At 30.2% G+C, this 24,909-nt stretch overlaps 2 protein-coding genes and 1 long non-coding RNA gene across 6 annotated transcripts in view; 1 reads left to right on the forward strand and 2 right to left on the reverse strand.

The window, feature by feature from the left end:
• LOC114945633 (uncharacterized) overlaps positions 1 to 24,909 on the forward strand; it is a 149,364-nt gene that overhangs the window by 29,635 nt on the left and 94,820 nt on the right. The window lies entirely within an intron of this gene.
• Pgant2 (polypeptide N-acetylgalactosaminyltransferase 2) overlaps positions 1 to 24,909 on the reverse strand; it is a 357,271-nt gene that overhangs the window by 26,997 nt on the left and 305,365 nt on the right. The gene's annotated exons all lie outside the window — the stretch shown is intronic.
• Positions 19,833 to 22,652, reverse strand: LOC114945644 (uncharacterized). Its single transcript, XM_029321911.2, has 5 exons — positions 22,295 to 22,652; positions 21,617 to 21,763; positions 21,258 to 21,531; positions 20,628 to 21,083; positions 19,833 to 20,524 (listed from the first exon to the last, which is right to left on the reverse strand). Exons 1-5 carry the CDS (start codon positions 22,511 to 22,513, stop codon positions 20,271 to 20,273), a joined length of 1,350 nt encoding a protein of 449 aa, XP_029177744.1. The 5' UTR covers positions 22,514 to 22,652; the 3' UTR covers positions 19,833 to 20,270.

Genomic DNA, 24,909 nt, shown 5'->3' on the forward strand with positions numbered 1-24,909 from the left:
TCAATTTCTAAAGGATTAAAATACTAACTGGTCAATTTGAAATGATTATTTTTTATTACTACACACGTGCCGAAATATTTTTAAATTAATCTATGAATAAAAATAAAAATCGATAACATATACGAAAGCCAGAAATAAAATATTAACGCGAACAAGCGCGTTTCCGGTTCGCTTCCTGACAGAATGGTGTATAAAATGCATAGTTTAAAATAGACCCCCTCCTTTTTCTGTTCTCCCATAAGTCTCCGATTCCCCTGGAAACGTATTGAAGACATCCCTGATTGCTTTTCCATTTGCGGGGGTTCGAAAACGCAGAGTGTGGCTCCCAGAGGGTGCGAAAACGCTCGCAGCTAACGAGCTACATTCGCCATCGTTCATTGTCACATGGCAGAACCTTTCTCTCACTGTACGACACGCTTTCGAACGGATTGCACTGGTATACGCAAATATTATTTTAACGAAGTTACAGGACGACCCTATCGGACCCATTGGCGGTACGGTCGCACGAGTGTTAGCTATCGATTTTCTCGTACGTTCGTATATGAATATCGGGCACAATGGTCATTTTGCTTTCCAAACAAAACGCACTTACGCTAAAATAAGATATATTTTTTCGGTTTAGATATATATTTTATATTGAAGTTTTATGAGTTAGAAAAACCCTCGACGTGTCAACACGACACGTGTGATACGGAAAAAAAATGTTGCGAGCGGAAGCTTTTATCATAGACTTTTTGGAAGAAAAATAAAAAAAATGTTTTTTTTATTTTTTCGAAAAGTTTGCAAAATTTATTACATCCTCTCCGTCATCGTGTTTCGAGGCTGTATGAAGATTCAAGAGACTGAGGGAGAGAGAAATATAACGAGTGGCGTAAATTTGCCGTTTTGCAAATCCACTTGCGCTAAAACGATGTTACGAATTTTATGAAATATATTAAGCTGACAATATTATAAAGAGATGCATTGATAATACGAGAAATAAAACGAGATAATATATCGAATTTGGCGCTTAATCGGGATTCGGCGATGGACACATATATCATTTAATTGAGCGTGATAGCGTCCATACGTGTCAATTCACAGCAGTGTCGTTAACGCGATCGAAATAATACGAGCGGAAGGGATTAATTTGCGCAGCCAGTCGTTTAAATTCATGTGTCAGATTACGAGTTTCAAGACTTGCGCGATTCGGCAAAAAAACGAGTCTAAGGGGTAATCATTGGTAATTGAATATTTAATCACACAAATACTGTGCACTATCGGTCAGATCCCGGCAATTTCGCCTGATAATTACAAAGGATCGGACATGCAGTCCCATCCCCTCCTTTCGTTGCAGTAAATAACGAGGTAATTTAAAAGAGCAGCCCCGGGGGACCGTAAAAATATGAATAGTCACTGCCAATTAACTTCACAAATGAGTATGGGGCGAATCATTATATTACGTATGTACGTATATAGTAGGCGTATATAATAGTATTTCATTCGGCTCTTTATACATTCACCGCGTTAATCGCGCATTCAACACATTTATACTCGTCAAAACCGACGAGTCACGCGCTTGCAATACACGTGATGGTATGTATAATTGTATTTAGCGACAGACTGTACTTGTAATTGCCTTTTAAGTAATCGAGTTATCTATGGCTCGTTTTCAATTTTTACGATACAGGATGACGTGTCGGGATATGTTCGGGAAAAATAAATTTTCGAAAGCCTCTCGACGCAAAAAAATTGCTGTCACAAAAACTCAAAGTTGGCTCTTGTTCCGAAGTTAAATTGTTTTTCATTTTTTTATGAAACATTTTACATAATATACATAAAAATTATTTTGTAATTATTATATTTAGTAAAAGAAATTTAAAATATATTTATTTTAAATAAAAAATAAAATATATTTCGAATTGAATAAACTAAGAGTTATATTTATTTTTTATTTAAGATAAAGAATAAAAAATAAAAAATATATTTATTAAATAAATATTATATAAAATAATATATAAATCCTAATAATAAAATTAATAAATAAAATGTAATACCTAATAATTTATATGTATATTATTACATTATTATTATAAATTTGTTACTCTTTTTGTTTTACTTTAATTCTTTTATTTTATGCACAAGAGTATAAAAAATCTATCGCTTCTCTAAAATTGTGTGCAAAATCATTACTTACGTTTTTCGCGCTTTACGGAATGTTTATTATACCATCTTTCTTGTACGCGTAGTTGCTCTAATTCAGTATTAGAGCGCGCGTACTTTAGGATTGGCGAAGGGTTATAAATTGCACCGATTTTATCGGAGGAAAATTTAGAGACACTATATAAAACCTCGTCGAACGCAGATGTATGTATATATGCGGAGATACCGTCACGGTGAGTTTAGTGCCGCATGTTAATCCGGCGACGTATATTTGAGAATATACGACGAAATTTAATGTAATAATTTCGGATAATTTTTCAGAACTTTAAACTTTCTACTTCAATTATTTATAAAAACGATGTCATCCAATTTATATCTACGCATTTATCAAATTCTTTGCTTTCTTTCATATTTTTTTCCATATTATTTTTTTTTACAAATTGTCAATACATTTATCTTCGATTATATGAATACAATTATTATGAATTAACAGATGATCAAATGAATCGAGTTAAGCGATCCTGCTTATCGTGTAATATGTATGCGCGATTTAAGATCCTCCTGTAAGTAAGCACTGTCGTTTCCAGGCCGCGGTAACACGATCGTAAAATCGTAAGAGTCCAATTCACTCAGTTCGCATCAAGAATTCACAAGGACATCAATCTTTCTCACAGCTTCGCGACCGATATTCGACGGCTCGTAACTAAATATAAATAACGTAATCAGGAATTTTCTTTTATGTACACGAACTGTATTCATATCTATCCGCTCATTCCGCAAATCGCGTCTTAACTCGATTCATCTGATTATCAATTAATTTATAGTAATTGTGATCGTGTGATCGACAATATTGAAACAGGGTGTCCAGCAGATTCAATGAAAAAAATTCCCTGACTTTTTCAAAACCAGAAATTAATTTTTCCCTGACTTTTTAGTATTATTTTTTTCAAATATATAATTTGCATATATCTATATAATAAATCAATTAAATGTTAAATCATAAAATCCTTGAGATATTTTTGTCAACAATGAAAAGTTTCGGAAGTTAAAAACACAGAAAATTAGCGTGCTGGGAGTCAAGAAAAAGTTTATATTTATTTGATAAAAAATTATATAATAAAAAATTTCAAATTATTGAGACAAATATAGAACAATGTGAAAAAAATCCAGATAAATAGTAAAATTTTCTGACGATTCTAGATTTATAAAATTCCCTGACAATGCCCGGTCTTCCAGATTTCCTTGACCGCTAGACACCCTGTTAAAAATAATATTGCAGAAAAAATATTAAAAAAAACAAAGATAGATATAAACTAGGACTCGTGATTTTAATCGATTAATTCAAAATCGATTAATCGAATAATCGTATACTCACCATAATCGGTTAATCGATTTTAATTAGTACATTCAATTCTAATCGATTAATCGATAGTCACGAGCCCTAATATAAATTGATATATCGGATTCTCGCACGTCGTAACCAGAAATGATTAATTAACGGCGGATAACTGAACGGCGACAGATTCGAGAAATCGCTTAATGAAGCTGCGGTGAAGCATCGCGCCGTTCTCGGTTCGCCGAATTGGCTGGTAAAGCGACGCGAGCCGTCCCTAAACCTGTCCATCCGTACGAGCTGGTATCATTATTCACCAAGTCCTCTCCGGGAAGGTTTCGTGAGAAGAAGAGAAAGATGAGACAGAAGAGAGAGAGAGAGAGAGAAGGAACGGGAGTTGCCTCCTTCCTGGACCAGCCATTCTACCGCGGTTTCGCCAACCAGCTCGAAACTTCCCTCGTCTCTGATCGTGAAGCTACCTACTTAAGGTAACGGGAGTTCCGGCGGACGGTCTTCCGGAGGATCAACATAATCCAACTTTCTGTGACCGCCGAAATGCAATCCGGTGTGTGCTTCGCATCGAATAATCGCGCTCCTTTCAAGTTTTTGAATTAAGCGTAGAGTAAACGAGATTATCTCAATTAGAGATCATTCTCACGTATGAATAAACGCGCACAAAGAGAGGAAAATTGAATTTATTAATAAATATTTTAGGAATTAATATTTAATATAAAATATTAATTTTTAAGTGAGTAGAACAATTAAGGGAAAATATATTAATTACTTCTGAGACCAGTCGATTTGACGTTATATGCAGTTTTTATTTTTTCTATATATACAATATTTTATATAAATATTTTATAAATATATTAATTTATTTCTTTTACTTATTTTTTAAATTATAAAATATGTTAAAAAAAAATAAGTAAAAAAGTTAAATGAAAATATTACTTCTGAGACCATAAAAAATCAGTCAATTTAGCATAATATATAATTCATAAATTTTTTAAATATACGTACACAAAAAGTAATTTATTTCCACATAAATAAGGTCCAGCACTTCAAATAATGATAGATGTTTTATTTTATTCCACGTTTTTTGTTCGCCTTGAAAGAATAATTCATCGCGCAAAAACCCGCCACCGGTGTACGCCTTTACGATTAATAAAGAAATAAGAAATCAATCATACTTGGAAGAGCTATCAGCCCGATCGTGCGGTAACCGAACGCGGTGTATCTCGTATTATTATTGAGGTTACACCTGTGGTAAATTATACGTCGGTCGTTACATTTCTCCCATTTGCTCTCTCGCTTCCGGCTAGGCATACTCTAAGCCCGCGGGGGAAAGAAGAAGATGATTGCGGTAATAAAACCGGTCGGATGAAAGAGAGAAAAAAAAATAAAGAATACCGGTGAACCGGTACAACCGTATTCATTCGCGATTTGCCGAGACGCTCCCTTTCCTCGGCAACACGAGAGGAGATGCAGCATCCTTTCTCTCCGCAAGTTGTGGAGGGAAACTGACGTCGCATTTTCTCCTTCGGGACACAGAGGAAAGCAGGTAGACGCATTGGCGTTTTAGCGAGCGGACAAATCGATGGATTAAGGTCGGTCTCCAGGCGGCGATCGGTGCATTAGAAACCTCAGAGTTTCGCTCTACCTTTCGTACCCATCCATCTCCTTCCCTGCGTTCTCTCCCTGTTTCTTTCCAATTACGCACGAGATACATAGATCTCACGACCTGCAGACATAACCGTAGTCACGAACCGGGTTATAGATGATCCATCAATTATGCTTTCAATTAGAGGGAGAACACAATTTGCTCTTGAACCTACACAGTAGAAAAATTTGTGTTTTCTTGTTAAAAACAGTCCCCGTAAACATTTTTAAGTATTTAACCAAATGAGAATAGTATATTGTGTATCAAGTGCGGAAAGTGAACAATTGTCAATCCGCACGTGATACACATACTATTTTGTATTACAAGTGCAGGCAAAGTGGCTTTGTGTGCGTTTTCTGTGCGCGAGGTGGCCGATCGCACGCCGCCATCTTGCGGCGGCACGGTGCGGAAATAGCCGTAGGCAATGGCTTTGAACGCGGCTTATTCAGTCACCGCGTCGCCGCTAGATGGCGGCGTGGGAAATCAGCCGCTTTCCGCACAGAAAACAAGCACACAAAGTGCCACTTTGCCTGCACGTGTAATACAAATATTTTTATCGGCTCTAAGTATTAATAATATAATTATGATATTTAAATCGGTCAATAGAGCCCAAGCGCGAAAATTAATTTTTTGGAACTGTATCTCTTGGTTTGAGATTACTAAATTCCATATATTAATTAACCTCGAATTTACATATGGAAAAATAGGCGAGAAATATATAGGTCCGAAAAGTCGCTGAAGCGGGAACCTCGGCCTATTTTTCCATATATAAGTTCGAGGTTAATTAATATATAGAATTTAGTAATCTCGAATCAAGAGATACAGTTCCGAATTCATTTTCGCGCTTGGGCTCTCTATTGGCCGATTTAAATATCATAATTATATTATTATTAAATATTTAACACATTCATGTGTTAATTTAACATATTACTGTTTTGTTGATTGAACTTAAATGTTAAATTATTAAAAGAACTGAAAAAGAATGTAGAATGAAAAAAAATCTCTTTTACATTCTCTATGATATACAAATACTTCAAAATATTGAACTTATAAGCTCCAAGAACGAAAAAGAGAGAAAAAATAAAAAACGGTGAGAAATATTTGATCCGAAAAATTATTTATTGATTCTGTGAGTACATGGTACTCATTTTTTTACAAATAAAACATACATAGGAAATCTTTTATATTGTCCATGTACATAATAGTATTTCAAAGTGTCACGTATAGAATAAATGCAAAAAAGATGGAACGTGAGAGATATTTAATACGAAGTAATTCTTCCGTTAACACGCGATAGAAAGAGTCAACAAATAAAAAAAAATAAAAAAAAAAAAAAAAAAATCGAAGGAAAACATTGACATTGTACATTGCGTCTCGAAAATCGGAAAGCGCGGCTTTCCATCATTCACCCGTCCGGAGGGGGGGGGGGGACGATTTATCTCCCGCCGTCCTGTTGTAAAGTATTGTCCGCGAGTGGCAAAATAACCCCCTGTCGGGGAGGGTTTCGAGAGAATGCACGGGAACGGTCCATTGTTATTCACGGATATCCGCGGCAGATAAAAGAAGAGCGGAAACTGGCGGCGTGTGTCGCCTATCTCCGCGCCCGGGCACCATATTCCACCATATACGTACGGCGATTCCCTCGATGGATTATAAATTGTCCCGGCCGAACGGGAATTATGGCCGGTCCGAGAGCCGACTTTTCGCCCCGCGATTTACGACGCCATTTTCGCGCGGTAACGTTTTTAGGTGCTCTCCAAACTGCCAAGGGCGCGCGAAGAGCGTTCGCGATCCCCTTCTTTTAGGACGAGGAAGAAAGGGGAGAGAGAGAGAGAGAGAGAGAAGGTTCAATTAAAAAGCGCGGTTTTATTAACCCCCGGAGAGGAAGTCAACAAGCCGAGAGAAGTTTGATCCTTCTGTCATCCATAATTTTTCACCCTTCCACAACATAGGAGTATTTTCAGGTACCGACCACACAGTAGAAAAATTTATATGATATTGGAAAAATTTTATAAGTTTTCCTGATTAATATTAATTATCATAATAAAAAATATTATGTGCATATAGTAAATTAATTTTAAGTGTCAGTTGGATCTCATTTATGTGAGAATAAATGACTTTTTACATATGTAAAAAATTCGCATATTACGCCAAATCAGCCGTCATAGAAACTTATAAAATTCTTCCAATACTATATTGTCGCACGATTATATCATGATTTTCAGGGTAAATTCTAAGAGAAAATTCTCTCCGCGAAAAAAGTTTTTCCGACAAATTTTTAAGTTGCTTTGAGAGTTCATTTTTCCAGAAGCCTCGTTTACAAAATTTTCCGAGTTTTCCAATTCAATTCACGTTTGAACGATGCAATAATTATATAATTATTAGAGAGTACATTCTATCGGCTAAAAACAAACCGCCTTTCTGGACATTCGAACTAATGCTCACTCGCGAGATTGCAGAGATTTCGCAACTTCTTGCAGTTTCGGTGCACGATCGAAACTCTCGGTCCCTCTGGTGAGAGAGAGTGGCAAACTTTTCTCCGAGTTCGCGAACGACTAGTCGTTCGCATCGGTGACACGTGTACCAGAGGATCCTGAACGGTTCTGTCCACGTGAGTAACACACATATATACACACACGAATATCGATTTTCGCGGGCTTCCTGCTGTATATCCAGGAACTTGCACAACCGGTAAGTGCTCCACCCGACGGCCATTAAATCGAATTAGGTATTCGCTTGTTCGCGCGTGGAAAGTGGCAGCCGATTAACTTTGACAGTACATCGTGTAAGTGTCCTTTCGCATAAGGATCTCGGAGGAAACAAACAACCGAACATACACACACACACATTATATATATTCATTAAATAGAAATTTTAAAATTAAAATATTAATTTATATAGGTATATTAATTCATATATGTGAGTTCCAACAATATAAAATGCAGTATAATTTATTTTTCCCAACAATATAAAATAAATAATTATTAACGACCCAACTAACATACAAAATATCTTTATTGTTGGTTAGATATCATAATAAAATAAAATTAAGGACAATGTTTCGACCCTTGTTTTGGGTCCTCTCTCTTATCAAGTCTGACATAAATTAAAATAAATAATTATTAACCTTGTTAGAATTAATTGTTTCAATACGACCTTTCGACAAGTTGACGTTTTACCATCTCGAAACGTTGTCCTTAATTTTATTTTATTATAATGTCTAACCAAAAATAAAGATATTTTGTATGCCAGTTGGGTCGTTAATAATTATTTGATTTATTTTATTAATCACTGGCGAGAAAAACGGAATTACTACTTAATATAAAATAATATGCTTTGTATAATTATCTTAACCTGAGAAAAAAATATTAATATTATGGTTAAATATAATTATATATAATCGATTAAGAAGAGAGCTGATGACATATGTTATTTTATATAATTATTAATATATATATATATATATATATATATATATATAAATTAAACAGAAATTTAAAAATTAAAATATTAATTTATATATGCATATTAATTCATATATATAATTCCCAACAATATAAAATACAAAAGAAATTATTTTTTCCGAATAGAATTCACAATAAAATAATATACTTTGTATAATTATCTTAACATGAGAAAAAATATTAATATTATGGTCAAATGTAATTATACATAATCAGTTAAGAGCTGATGACATATGTTATTTTATATAATCATTAATATTAATGATGTATAATTACATTTGATCATAATATTAATATTTTTTCTCGGATTAAGGTAATTATATAAAGCGTATTAATTTATTCCCAATAATACAAAAGGTATAGTATAAAATAATTCTCATAACTCAAAATTATTTCAAGTAAACTAGGCAAATTGAAATTTTCCAAAAATTGTCTAAATCAACATCTGTCAACCATCTTGACAGGATTAATTTAAAAATCATTTTTGAACCGTATGTTTATATAAACTATTTTTGCATTTCAAGAAGTGGAATGCGCTTCTGAAGCAGCGGTCCGTATTTATACATTCTATATACACACATATATAAAGAACTTTGGCTACATATTTCTTTCAGGCTGAGTTCGTTATTAGATCGAAAGCTATTGTTTCGCCATGATGCGTGAATTTAGAATCGTATATTCATCCCCGCGATGCGATATGATATCCAACTTTCATATATCTAGAAACCTCGCGTATATTTACGCACGAATATTTTCCGATGGAATATTTTTCGCTAGAATAATATTTCGCGGTAATAGAATTTCGGAACAATGCATCCCCCTTTTGTTCTATTTTTTTTTTCATTTTTTTAAACACAATCTCCCGTACTTGGCACAAAAGGGGCAGCGAAGAGTCTAAGCCGCCTAATATTGGCGGAAACTATATCCATCGATGTTGGTACACAACAAGGTTGATACGCCTAACTATTTTATCATATTATTACTTAGCGATAAGTAGGAAACGGGGGAGAGAAGTTATCACACGGATTATCCCTCTATATACTCCCGCGAGATGTTATGCAAATTATCGAACCCTCTCGGCAAACTCCCAGGCGCCAACTTAAAGGCTTCCGCTTGCCTGCCTTCCATTCGCGCGTGCACTCACGCTGCAACCGCATACATCTTCGTACATCCGTACGTGTCCTTATACAAGGTGACTCTGACAACTGGGACAGGATGCTGCTCTGCTGTTTTGTAAGTGAAGGTGGAAAAAAAATGGTAGAGGAAAGTATATTGCATGACGTACCGAGAGACTAACTTCCTATGACACCATTTTTGTCGCAGATGCACTTGCTCGTTGCAACTGCACTTTTTTTTAATGCAGTTATACTTTTTCTTTTTTTTTTTTTTTTTTGTAAATCGATTCTTTGCATTATTCTGCGTATAAAAGTATTAGATGAGAGCAGCGGAAAGTCAATACTTTACGACGTAAGTTTTTGATGTCCTTTCGTGTCGGTGCGCTTGACTTCAAAGAGTGAATCAAAATGCATTTTTCGAACAATGCATTGTGAATAATAATCAGCTGAAAAATGTTATGAAAACGCAATAAAATAGGTCAGAAAAATGATGAAACATTCAAACACTTGGTGTAAGAAATAAAATTTCTGAAATAAAATTGAATATCAGAAAGTATTGATTTTTTGATGACCTCATTTAATACTTTTTCCGCAGAATAATAAAAGAAATTTATGCAAAAAAAATTATAGTTGCATTTAAAAAAATGCAATGTAACGAAAAGATGCATTAGTGTATGTGCAACAAAAAAGATGTCATAGGAAGTTAGTTCTCAGTAGTAGTACGTCATGTAATATTTTTCTCTATCATTTTTTTTCTATCTTCACTTTCAAAACAGTAGCATCCTAGTTGTTTCACAAGTTGTCAGAATCACACTGTGGAATTACTCTTTTTCAAAGAGAAAGGTAAAAATTAGATTTTTATTTCTTTCTCAAATTTTGTTTTTGTTACATCTTTTTCCAACATATAACCCACTATAATTTCATTTTGCTTGCTTTTTTTTTATTCTAAAATTCTATACCACGTTGTGCTTGATAATGCATTTTATTCTTTATACTCTAAAACTATTGATTTTACGACAAAAATTAAAGAAGTAAAAAAAATCTAGAAATCAAGCTTTTTAATGCACATTTTCAGATGATAAAAAATTAAATAGAGATTGCTAGCTTCATCTTTTTCTAACGAATGAGAAAATTTAAAAATATTAATAAATATTTTTTCTACCAAATGTCCACCAAATTTCATTTTTCTACCTTATTCAAAATTCGAGAAAAAATAAAAATGTAATTTTTATCTTCCCTTTTAATGAAGTGTAACTCTTCAAGAAAGAACATAAAAGTAAATGTTTATTTGAAAGATTCCCTTTAATTTTCGACCAAGAATCATCTCCTAAAATTTGTCGCACTTACTGAAAATCACCCTGTGTGTACAATCACCATCTCGAGCTTTATTTCATGTATATTTCTTGTTCTATCTCGCTTAAGATGGAGCTTTGCTGAATATACTTTACACAAGTCATTGTTTCCTAATTACAGCGGAAATGGAATGTGCGTACGGGTTAATGGATTCCCATCGTTTCTCATTTCTATACATTTAACTGTATATACACAGTTGAATGTCTGTTAAATTTAATAGATATTACATGTCTCAAACGGTCCACAGCAATTTTTGTGTTAATTTAACATAATACAGATATGTAAATGGAGACAAATATTGTGTTAATATTTTGACACAAAATAAATACAAAACATCAAGTAATTTAAAATAAATTTTGTGGAAAATTAACATAGTTTTAATGTAAAAATTAATTAAAAATATGATTTTAGATTTTATCATCCCCACTTATATTATAGAATAAAAAACTCAATATTTTTTAACAGATAAATCTTGTCACTAATAAAACAGAACATATTTATTATGTAAAATTACGAAATAGATGCACAGTGAGTTACTTTTATATCTTTTTTCAGTTGTTTTAATAACTTAACATTTAAGTTAAATTAACACATGAATGTATTAAATATTTAAAATTTTTGACGGGGACCATTTTTAACAAAGAAAACACAAGTTTTCCTACTGAATACGATTTGATCAGGGTTGGGTAAGTTAATGATTTTTTTATAAAGTTGCTTATAAAATTAATTTAGTTAAATTAAAAGTTGCATGAACAAAAAATTAACTCCGTTAAAGTTAAGTTAAGATTAAATTAACTAAAGTTAAATCAAACGGTAATTTTTAAAAATATTATTTATATTAAATTAGAATTTTGTTAGTTAATTCTTTTAAAATTTGTAATAACAAATAACAAAGAAATAATTTTGATTTTTATATAGAGAAATATATTTTTTGGCAATTATAATTGATGACAAATGAACATAAAAATTAATAATACTTTAATTTAAGAATAATACGTTTATAACTTATAAAAAAACAATAATGGTATTCAGACATAAAAAGAATTTAACTTATTGTAGGAAAAAAGTTAATAGGTTTAAGGTAAAAAATAATTATTTGAATCTACAAATAAAAAAGGCAATAAGAGCTACATAAGTTCTATACTAGAAATATATTTGTAAAACGATTTATAACGATAAATAAAATTCTACAGAAAATTTCTGTATAATTTTTAATAATTTATGTTATAAATCGTTTCACAAATATATTTCTAGTATAGAACTTATGTAGCTCTTATTGCCTTTTTTATTTGTAGATTAAAATTTTCTAAAGAGCTTTTATAAATTATATTAATTATTTGAAGTTAAAAATTAATACATTTCAAATGAACTAAGCTAAGTAAAAAGTTATTAGCTTTTTAACTTTTTTTTTAACTTTTAACCACTACTTAACTAGTTATTATCCAACCCCGGATTTGACTGACGATTATCGAGAGCGTATAACGGATAAACGCGTAATGTCGCGAAACATAACGATGTAATTCTAGCATAATCGGGCTGTTGCACGCCCAGGTGGTTACATGCTAATGCGGCGAACTGTAATTTTCCAGGATCTTCCCGAGACTCTGCACACGGCGATTTTCCATCCGGCAATGCCGAATGGAATTCCGCCCGGAAAGATCCCTTTCGCAGACAGTTCGGAGATCGCGGAAATACCCGAGACTTCACTTTATTATTCTTTATCCCGCCACCGGAAAATACTACATGTACCTAGGGCTTCTATTCTCGCGTAGCGGAACACAGCCCCGTAACTTCAGAAATATCCACCGCGAGGGAAAACCGACGCAAATGCGAAATTACTTCATTAACATTTTTCCCCGTCCCGGTAATATTGCTGGAATAAAATCGGGAGAGTTATCGCGAGAGCTTTGAATTTATGGAATATAAGCGGAATAAGGAAAAGAGAGGGCACAGCATCTAGGCGCGCATCTGCGAGAAAAATCTTTTTTCGATATGGATTTTTGCACGTTGACACGTTGTCACATTTTCAAATCCTCTTAAGATTGCATTTATTATTGATATGCAATTTCTCGTTGACAGGTTTATTAATGTCGAAAAGCTTTTTAAAACCGAGTTTAAAGAGAATAAAGGATTATTTTTTACAAATAGATTTTTATATCTATATTTTTTATATTTATCTATGTACATATATATATTTTTTACACGTATATTTTTGCAATATCTCTTTAATATTCATAATTTTTCGGTCATAAATCAATTTAGTCGGAAATCGATAAATTAATTGGTTTGCTTAATTGTCCGAAATTATGTAATTTGCGATTTTATATTTTCCGGAAATTTGCATATTATATACATAATTATTTCTAGAATACATATATTTTTATATTTATATTCTTTGTTGAAAATTAAGAGAAGTTTCTTATATGAACATAAAAATTAAGTTTTTATTTTTCTCAAATTTTAGACAAATTATAAAAATGAAAGTTGGTCGATATTTTCCACTAACAAAAGGATATTTGTTAATATTAAAAGGAATATAAGAGTATTCATATGTTTATATAAAGAATGCCCCCTCTTAATTTTCGACAAATAATCATCTCTTAAAATTTTCCGCATTTATTTAGATACACCCTATATATTTTTTATATTTATCTATGTACATATATTATATTTTGAAATATTTTTAATGCACATAGATAAAATTTTATATACGTCTATACGTAGAAAAAAAATACAATATATATATATAAAATATAAAATATTTAATGTGACATATAATGTAAAATACATATGATCTAGAGCAGAAAACGTAAAGAATAAGTAATTTTGCAAGAATCCTCCCAGTGTTGTTCTTGCGAAAAATATTTGTTACAGCACTGAGTGCAAAGCTATGGAAACGCGAAAGGATTGTACGAAAGCTCGAGTGTCGTTGCGCAATACGATAAACAAAAGGATAGAGCACGCGGGACGTTAATATATATGCTTAAAGAGAGAAGACTGGAGCGCGTCTGTAAAGAGAGAGAAAGAGACAGAAGGGGATGAGAGAGAAGAAGCGTTTCTCTATGGGACTCTAGTGTGGCGAAAGTAATGCGGCTATAACTTACACGTCTCCTCCCTGGATTTTCGCATTCATGACGTGGCCTTGGCTAAGCAGAGCGAAATAGGCTTCCTTTCGCTCACCTTCCTCTCGTCTCGTCACTCCTCGTTTGCCCATATTTGTTTATACCGCATCTGCCGATATATAACGCTATTTTCTCTCCAGAGAGTTCACGAGAGGCCAGATTTATTAAAACAATATCTTCCTTTTTTTCCACGAAACTGCAAGCTTCTCAAGGGAATGCTGACCATCACTGTTTTACCGACTTTGAGTTCAAGGGCGTTTCTTTTTATTGGCTATACAGATTGGAAAATCCTTCTCTACATTAAACTGATAATAACAAACGAAGAGCGCTGTAATTTCGTATATAAAAACAATAAAAGTTAAAAAAAATACAGTTTTTTATCGGCCTCTTGCATCAGCTCATAACAACACTTATTTAATACAAAAGTTCTGCAATTTATTTGTGCGCAAAATATGGCGCTCTCTATAGAGATGACATGAAAGAATTCATTATTATCAGTACTTTCATTGTGGAGGATTTTTCAACCTGTATATTCAATAAAAAGTAAACCTAACCTAACTTAAAGTCGGTAAAACAGAACATCTCCTTAAACTTTCCAGCGCATACAGCCGCTTAACGTTAATCCGGAAGAGGCTTAGCTAAATCTTCCTCTTTCTCTCTCCGACTATATAATGCATATAAAAGCTCGTTGCGTGTAGAAAGTTCAGCTGCAAATTTTTATTCGTCTTCGAATAAGAGTTTCGTGGGCGCGCGAGATCGTTGTGTGTTGAGGAATGCGGATGAAAAGATGCAAAGCAGTCATCGATAAGAGCAAAGACATCAATTTTAGTGCGATTTGACAAGTCTTCGACTTGCAAACGACCTTGTCGGGAATGTTGCGGGACCGCTTCGTCAAGATCAATATAATGTCAAACTGACCCGCGCAAATTCGACAGAGAAGTCTTATTAAAGAGTCTGATTTAAGAGCCTCGTCTCAGAAGTCGCCAATTTAAATTCTGATATATGCATTTCGCAAAAGTGAAATCGTGAATACGAGATAGAGAAAAAAAATTAATTTTTGGTAGATATTTTGGAATATATATATATATATATTAATTTATTTTCTGAGGAACATAATCGTGTAATATAAAATGCGCATAATTGCCACAAATGACGTATACGATTGCGGCGCGCTTTCTCCACTTTTACATACATTTCAGATTAGGTGTATATCGTAAGATGACATCCGTGACTTCCATTTTCTATACTGCTGGAATGGGTAATAAAAATGCCGACCGCAGTCGGCATAAATTTTCAGCTGGATTCAGCTACGCATCGAAGTGGAAGAAGTATATTAATATTGCGAGTATATAATCTCGATTCTCTTGATTTTACGTCAATTTTATATTCTCGCACATATACAGAGTGATTCTAAATAAGCAAAAAATGTTAAGAGATTTTTTGTCGAAAATTAAGGGGAATTTGCATATAAATATATGTATTTACCTATATCTCAAATTTTATTTTTGTTCCATTTTTCCCCAACATTTACTATAATTGTTTTTTTTGTTTTCTTTTATTTTATAAACTTCAATTTTATGTAACTCAAAACCATGTTGTGCTCTGTGCTTATAATGCTTCTTATTTCTTTTTTTTGTAAACTATCGATTTTACGAAAAAAATAGAAATAAAACATTTTTAAAGAAATACATTTCTAACGCATTTTTAAATGATCATGTTCCGATCCGTTAAAAAGTTCTAATAAAAAATTGAATAAAGGTTCCTAGTCTTATTCCCATAATAACAAGAGAATTAAAAAGAAATCAATTATTAATATAAATATCCTTTTTATCCTAGTAAAAACTGTTCATCAAATTTCATTTTTTTAAATTTGTACAAAATTTGAGAAAAAAATAAAAATCTATAATCTTTACCTTTCTCTCTCACAATATATAGGAATATGAATAGGTATATTTATACGATAAATTAGTTTTTAATAAATTAACTTTATTTTCTTGGAAATCTCTCTGAATTTTATATATATTTATATAAAAGATTTCTCGCCAAAAAATTATCTCTTCAAATTTTTCGAATATATTTAAAATCACTCTGTACATATATATTATATATTGCGCTATTCGAAATTTAATAAAATTTCCTCGTAAATTTACAAGCTTACACTGGGATTTAATCTGCTTTAGCGCTGTCGCTGTTTTTGTTGCGGATATAATTGTTGTAGAATAAAATTGTATCAAATTTATATTTTTTTTTTACATATAATATCATCGGTTCGTCCATATTTCCGATTATCAGAGCGAAATTATGGGCATGTTGAGCTTCTCGCTATCTAAAACAAAACCTCGCCGCATAGTTCTGAGCGCGTTTGTACATGCAGAATTATTAATCCGAAAGTTAATTAGTTCAGGAACTGAATTTCGCCTTCTCAGCAGTGAGTTGTTCGATTGTTAGCTCACGACGTGATCGAAAGCAGCGGATCGAGAGCAACCGCTAGTTATGGATATATGTATAGGTATATATGTACATGTGTGTATGTGTATGTATGTAGAAGGGGAGGTCAACATTTGACTTGGCGAAGTTGGCAGAGCCACTGCAGGTCGAAGACTTTTGTTTAACAAGAGTAAAAGACATTTTGATTGCTTTTCCACCGACGATATTTACGAACGAAAGATATTTCCGCTGGAATTCCGCTTGACATTTATCTCTCGCGAAATATATAAAGCCGCATGTAAAACGATGAGGTGAGCGAAAAGTTTCTGCGAATTGTTTTTCAAATTAACTTCGCTCACAGTCGAATATTATTTAGACGAGCAGAGGATATAATGATAACAGCCGAATAAACAATAACGGTTAATAATAATCGAAAGTAATAAACGATTTCCGGGCGTTGTCATTAAAAACATCAATTAACATGTCCGATAATTGTTATGCGTGTCATTCGTGACAAAAGGAGCAGAAATGTCCTCTGTGTATCCATATGGACATATTATTATTATTCTCCGCTCTTCATTACGCAGATCCATCCATATATATACGTACATTTGTGTCATATTATTGCAATGAATATTCGCATGGAATTTGCGCTTTGTTTATGATCAGTTAATTGGTTCACTATCATACATATATCCGCTGTTAAGTGGCCGTATGTGAATATTAACGTGAAAATAGAAAGCTTGCACGATGATTATAGTCGCTACGATCGTAATCAGTAATATAGTAATTAATATATTGCCATTAGTACAGCTAAAAAATAATTTTGATAAATAATTTTAATTAATTAAATAATTTCGTGATTCGATTTTTTTTTATATTCGTAATTTTTCAGCCATAAATCAATAAATTAATTAAATATTAACGTGAAAATAGAAGGCTCGAACTTGCACGATGATTATAGTCGCTACAATCGTAATCAGTAATATAGTAATTAATATATTGCCATTAGTACAGCTAAAAATAATTTTGATAAATAATTTTAATTAATTAAATAATTTCGTAATTCGATTTTTTTTTATATTCATAATTTTTCAGCCATAAATCAATAAATTAATTAAATATTAACGTGAAAATAGAAAGCTAGAACTTGCACGATGATTATAGTCGCTACAATCGTAATCAGTAATATAGTAATTAATATATTGCCATTAGTACAGCTAAAAATAATTTTGATAAATAATTTTAATTAATTTTAATGAATAATTTCGTAATTCAATTTTTTTTATATTTATAATTTTTCAGCCATAAATCAATAAATTAATTAAATATTAACGTGAAAATAAGAAGCTCGAACTTGCACGATGATTATAGTCGCTACAATCGTAATTAGTAATATAGTAATTAATATATTGCCATTAGTACAGCTAAAAATAATTTTGATAAATAATTTTAATTAATTTTAATGAATAATTTCGTAATTCGATTTTTTTTTTATATTCATAATTTTTCAGCCATAAATCAATAAATTAATTAAATATTAACGTGAAAATAAGAAGCTCGAACTTGTACGATGATTATAGTCGCTATAATCGTAATTAGTAATATAGTAATAATATATTGCCATTAGTACAGCTAAAAATAATTTTTATTAATTAAATATTTTTTAAATAAATAATTTTTATTAATTAAATGTTTTATTAATTTTAAATAATTTCGTATATCTCGTATTCGTATGAAATCTAAACGTAGCGCGTAATTTTAGTAATTAAATCTGTAACATCTGACTAATCACTAAAATCACAATGATTATATTATACTAATTACTAAAAAAAAATTGATATGACATTATTCCAACAAAGTGTTAGGAAGACTAACGGTTAAAGAATATTATTCAAGTATGTGATCTCAATTCTTGTCTTTCCTTGAAACATGTTATTAAATGTTAAAGTAATAGAAAAATATGTATTTTTATTTGTGTACTTATATTTTTATATGCCTAATCTCAAGTTTAAGTGTTGTATACATAAACTCCGCAATATGAGATATATATTACATGTACACATATACATATGCATATTTAAACTTACCTTGTTCTAAAATAATTAACATCATTAATATCATTAATTAACATGATACCTACTATTTAAGTAATTTCGAGTGCCTCCATATATTTTTGGAACATACCACAAAATCTCAATAAGTTTTCACAATACGGCATAATGTTTCAATATCTTTAATACCTTATTACTTTATTTTTAAAAAAATTGGAATTAACAGAAAATACCAATTTGTTCGATGCAACCACGTTAAAACGATTATCAGTTATATAATTGTCAATTCCGACTTGCATTTGTCGCATAATTATATTTCGATAATAGAATATTGATAAACACGATTTTTTTAAAAATTCTTATATAATAAATTAATAAACTTATATAATAAATATAGAACGTATTTCAATATTTCTTTGACGGTTTTATTAATTTTTTCCTTTTTACTTTTTTATTAAATCTTGAACTTAGAATAATAAAATTTATATTACATTTCATGAATTCCCAATTTATTAATAAAATGCCAATTTTTTCCTGTTAATACGACCTCTTATATAATAGATTAATATTTGCACTTGGAATAACAGTCAAAGTAACAGATTCGAGGATAATCATGTGAGATTGTATTTTGAGATAAAAAAAAACACAAGCTGTGTAAAAAAACGTATCTTAAAATTTTTCGTCGCAATATCGATGTTATTATTGAATTACACGGACTTCAATTATTATTAACACGTAGTTCGCTAAGTTATTCTCTTTCTTCAATCATGGCAGTGCTTAATTAACGAGTGCAGTAAATAATAACATTTTAATTATCATTAATCACAACTTCTCTTAACAGACGATTTATTATATAAAAATACAATATTGCCAATGAATATACGTCAATCAATTCTTGTTATACATATACAGTTGTGAACGCTTCTACAATTAAAATTACAAACATAACTTTATTTTTATTGTGAATATATTGTATGTGCTTTATACTATATATATTATATTATATATGTCGTGTATTATATTAAATATATATTATATATATATACATTACAATTATAGTATACATATTAAATATTGTATATAAATATATACATATAACATACATATTATATAATACTATATTTATATACATATATAATATCAATATAAAAAGTTATGCACATTATTTATAAATATGTGTATATATAACATTTATATATACTATTCAAAAAATTTCCTTCCCATTTCGCTATTCACATCGATTGAGTATTGATAGTGAAATTTTAAAGAAATTAGAACACACGGTCATGTTTTATGCAAAGTACAAAGCGAAGCTACCGCATATCCGCATAGTTACGAATATTTTACATTATTTTATTCCAATAATTGATCGAACTCTTAATAAATTTAATCAATAGCTTCACATATATAACGAAAAACTGTCTCTATATATGCTTTCACATATTCTCTAGTTAAATATGAGATAAAACACGACAAAATAAATTAAACTGTCACTGTTACCTTGCCAATAAAAAAAAATACTTTTGCAACTAATATACATACAAAATAAACAAAGAAAAGATCTTTTTTATATTTTTGTATTACATGAGTAAAGCACTAATTAATTATGAATTTCATGACATGCGATTAGAACATTTTTCATTTTTTCACACAACTCAGGTATCATATTGAAATCTCGTTTTATACAATTAGCTAAGTATTCAAAAATTTCGTCCTTTTTCATTAAATTCATCAATATATATCCAATCTGTTTACAAGTATATTGTCTAAAAATATGCAACCGATATATATTCAAGAGCTTCTTTAACTTTTGCATATTTAAATATGTTTTTCCTGATAACTGTAGTTCTTTTGCTATAATTAAAAAGACACAAAATACACATTATTAGGCAACTATATACAGGAATTCCGCAATGTGAGATACATTACACGTACACATATACATAATTCAATGTACCTCGCTCTAAAATGACTAAAATCATTAACAGAAGACCATTTAAGTAATTTGTAGTTCCTCCATATATTTTTGGGATATACAGACATCTCAGTAACATTTCCACAATTTGGTATAATAATCTAATACATTTATCAATGTTTACTAAATAAATGTCATTAACAAATTTTTGATGTAATTTCTCATTCCCAAAGTTCGATGTAACCAAGTTAAAACGATCAGTTATATATTTGTCAGTTCCGACTTCCATTCGTCGTATGATTAGAAACAGTAAAAAAGTTTCGATAAAATATTCGTCTTTTGAAAACATTAACCCATTGTAGTCCAGTATGACGTGTGTGAGAAATAATTGCCTAGCAGGAATCAATAAATCAATATCAAATAGCTGTTCAAAGAAACTGATTTGGTCTGGCAAATTTATTTCTTGTATACATTCAATCAAATGTACTATTTCCATACCTACAAAGAAATTTTCAAAAATTGAATTGGATAGAATCAACTGTCCTACAATATATTATAGTATATTACATAATAAGATATATTTCGGTAATATTAAAGATTTTGTATAAAAATAAGCATACAATTTTTCGTAAAAAAATTGTTATTATATTTGTATTATTTATATTAATGTACCAAGCCGAAATTGTGAAGATTTTAGTAGGAAGATTATTCTCCCTCCGAAAAATTTACATTCGTTGAAACGAACTATCCATTCTGACTCAGGATTTATCTGAATTTCACATGCCGCTAATTGTAACAATATTATAATGTTTGTTAATACTTCCTGATCCCCTTCGCTCTTTTGCAGATAAGATAAGATTATTCTAATAAATTCTCTGCTTGTGGCTATTACATCTATCACTTCGTTAATATAGCATAAATTGATAATAATACGTAAAACAAACTTCTGAAAATATATTATTAATCGTTAAAATGATTGCTATAGAAAGAGAGAGAGAGGTAGAATATTTTATAAGATAAACTTATCATACAATTGTTGCAAAATATGGATCATTTTTCAATAAATACTTTGCCATGCAGAAGAAATTATGTTCTATAAGAAACAATTTCACATCTCCAAATACGCTCTGCTTTGATAAGAAACACAGAAAAGAATTCGTGTTATTAAGATCGAGTTTCTAAAAACAAAGATAACGGTAAATATTGTAATTACACTAATTGTCTACAGCCGTGAATATGTGTGACTGTAACAGCATTAATGTAGTTTGCTATATTAATAAAAAATTTTTAATAATATTTTTACAATTACAAATTGCACTTTCCGAATTCAGTTTTCTAAACAATCGAATATATACCGAAAAAAAGTTATCGAGAAATCAAACAATATTATATCAAACTTATGAATATTTTTCATTCATATACAGCACGCATTGCATTAATGATAAATTCGTGAAATAAAATGATAAGATAAATAAGAAAGTAACAGAGAAAGAGAATATTTTATGTTCGACTGATTCTCACAGCAGAGAATAGAATCTCGTAATACTATATATGTACATTTAGATATTTTTATTATAGCATTAGAAGTACCAATTCTATTATATATTTGATTGTTATTAAAAATGTTAGAAAGATTTTTTCACGAAATATTGCAGTTTTTTTTACGAGCGTAAAACATAATAATAGAGTTTGTTAATAGAAAAAATTACCCCGTCTTCTGGGTAAAAAATCCGATCTTTCAATTTATTGATTATATATATCCCTATCCAAGGAGGTTCGCCAATATATTGTACTTCCTCATATATTTCCTGATGTGATACTTCGAGTACTTCCTCACATAATTGATCTAACTCTTCCTCCTCACTGTCTGCAGCATTTGTTGAACTGTCAGTTTGGTCCGAATTTTCTATTATTATCTCATCCGCCATTACAATTAATTTTATTTTATATCTTTTCGACCGTCTTTCTTTTAAAATCTAAACGTAGCGCGTAATTTTAATAATAACTAAAATCGCAATGATTATATTATACTAATTACTATAGAAAATTTGATATGACATTATTCTAACAAAGTGTTAGAAAGACTAATTGTTAAAGGATATTATCCAAGTGATCTCAATCCATGTTTATCCTTGAAACATGTTATTAAATGTTAAAGTAAAAAAAATATGTATTTTTATTTGTGTATTTATATTTTTATATGCCTAATCTCAAGTTTAAATGTTGTAATCCTTTTGAAAAAATCAATAGACTACGTTTTATCTCCCATCGTTAAAGAAATGTCATTATCACCATTTTTGAAAGATTTTTTTTATTTCTGCTACAAGATTGTACCAAATTTTATAGCTGATTTTAAGAACAATTGATATGACACATATTATATATATGAGAAATATGAGCATATTGGTGAAATAATAGAAAATATATGTGATATGTCACAAAATATAATATGTGAAATAAGAACATTAACCGAATTATATAATAAAACTGCTTTATTGATATAAATTATGTAATAAGACTAGATATGAATTATACAATATTCACATTTAATAAGTACTTTAAAAAATGTGTCATCAAAATTTCGTGTTACATAAATTCAACATTAATTAATTACGGATTTGCTTTAATGCAATAAATGGCTTCCACTAATTTTTTTCATGTATCTAGTGTCATATTACAATCTGTAGATTTATTATATTCAATAGTCTAGTCATTTTCTAATACATTAATTGATATTAAACTCGTCAATATATAAGGAAAAATACTATACAAAACAAAAATATTTTATTTCAGAAATACGTGCAAACTGTGGTAGTTGTTTGCAATGTGGTCAGTGTATCTTTATTATTTTAACGATGTCCACTTTTGCCCACGTACTTTGCAAAATGTCAACTGTTACGTGGTGAAAAGCTATATTAATGCGTTCTTTGAGTTTAAATGGTGAACGTCTCGAGGTTATTTAGACATTTTATTTGATTTTTTTTTTATATTCCTCATTTTTCAGCCATAAATCAAAAAATTAATTAAATATTAACGTGAAAATAGGAAGCTCGAACTTGCACGATGATTATAGTCGCTACAATCGTAATCAGTAATATAGTAATTAATATATTGCCATTAGTACAGCTAAAAATAATTTTGATAAATAATTTTAATTAATTAAATAATTTCGTAATTCGATTTTTTTTATATTCATAATTTTTCAGCCATAAATCAATAAATTAATTAAATATTAACGTGAAAATAAAAAGCTCGAACTTGCACGATGATTATAGTCGCTACAATCGTAATCAGTAATATAGTAATTAATATATTGCCATTAGTACAGCTAAAAATAATTTTGATAAATAATTTTAATTAATTTTAATGAATAATTTCGTAATTCGATTTTTTTTTATATTCATAATTTTTCAGCCATAAATCAATAAATTAATTAAATATTAACGTGAAAATAAGAAGCTCGAACTTGCACGATGATTATAGTCGCTACAATCGTAATTAGTAATATAGTAATTAATATATTGCCATTAGTACAGCTAAAAATAATTTTGATAAATAATTTTAATTAATTTTAATGAATAATTTCGTAATTCGATTTTTTTTATATTCATAATTTTTCAGCCATAAATTAATAAATTAATTAAATATTAACGTGAAAATAAGAAGCTCGAACTTGCACGATGATTATAGTCGCTACAATCGTAATTAGTAATATAGTAATAATATATTGCCATTAGTACAGCTAAAAATAATTTTTATTAATTAAATATTTTTTAAATAAATAATTTTTATTAATTAAATGTTTTATTAATTTTAAATAATTTCGTATATCTCGTATTCGTATGAAATCTAAACGTAGCGCGTAATTTTAGTAATTAAATCTGTAACATCTGACTAATCACTAAAATCACAATGATTATATTATACTAATTACTAAAAAAAAATTGATATGACATTATTCCAACAAAGTGTTAAGAAGACTAACGGTTATAGAATATTATTCAAGTATGTGATCTCAATTCTTGTCTTTCCTTGAAACATGTTATTAAATGTTAAAGTAATAAAAAAATATGTATTTTTATTTGTGTATTTATATTTTTATATGCCTAATCTCAAGTTTAAGTGTTGTATACCTAAACTCCGCAATATGAGATATATATTACATGTACACATATACATATGCATATTTAAACTTACCTTGTTCTAAAATAATTAACATCATTAATATCAATAATTAACATGATACCTACTATTTAAGTAATTTCGAATGCCTCCATATATTTTTGGAACATACCACAAAATCTCAATAAGTTTTCACAATACG

This window comes from Nylanderia fulva, unplaced genomic scaffold (genome assembly GCF_048542155.1).
Source record: "Nylanderia fulva isolate GAGA-0341 unplaced genomic scaffold, ASM4854215v1 Scaffold11, whole genome shotgun sequence".
Classification (NCBI taxonomy): Eukaryota; Metazoa; Arthropoda; class Insecta; order Hymenoptera; family Formicidae; genus Nylanderia; species Nylanderia fulva.

Coding starts and splice junctions, on each gene's coding strand:
- LOC114945644 (XM_029321911.2), bottom strand. CDS start 22,513: ATGGCGGATGAGATAATAATAGAAAATTCGGACCAAACTGACAGTTCA. Junction 21,532..21,616: donor ATCCATATTTTGCAACAATT/GTATGATAAGTT, acceptor ATATATTTTCAG/AAGTTTGTTTTACGTATTAT. Junction 21,084..21,257: donor ATCTTCACAATTTCGGCTTG/GTACATTAATAT, acceptor ATTTCTTTGTAG/GTATGGAAATAGTACATTTG.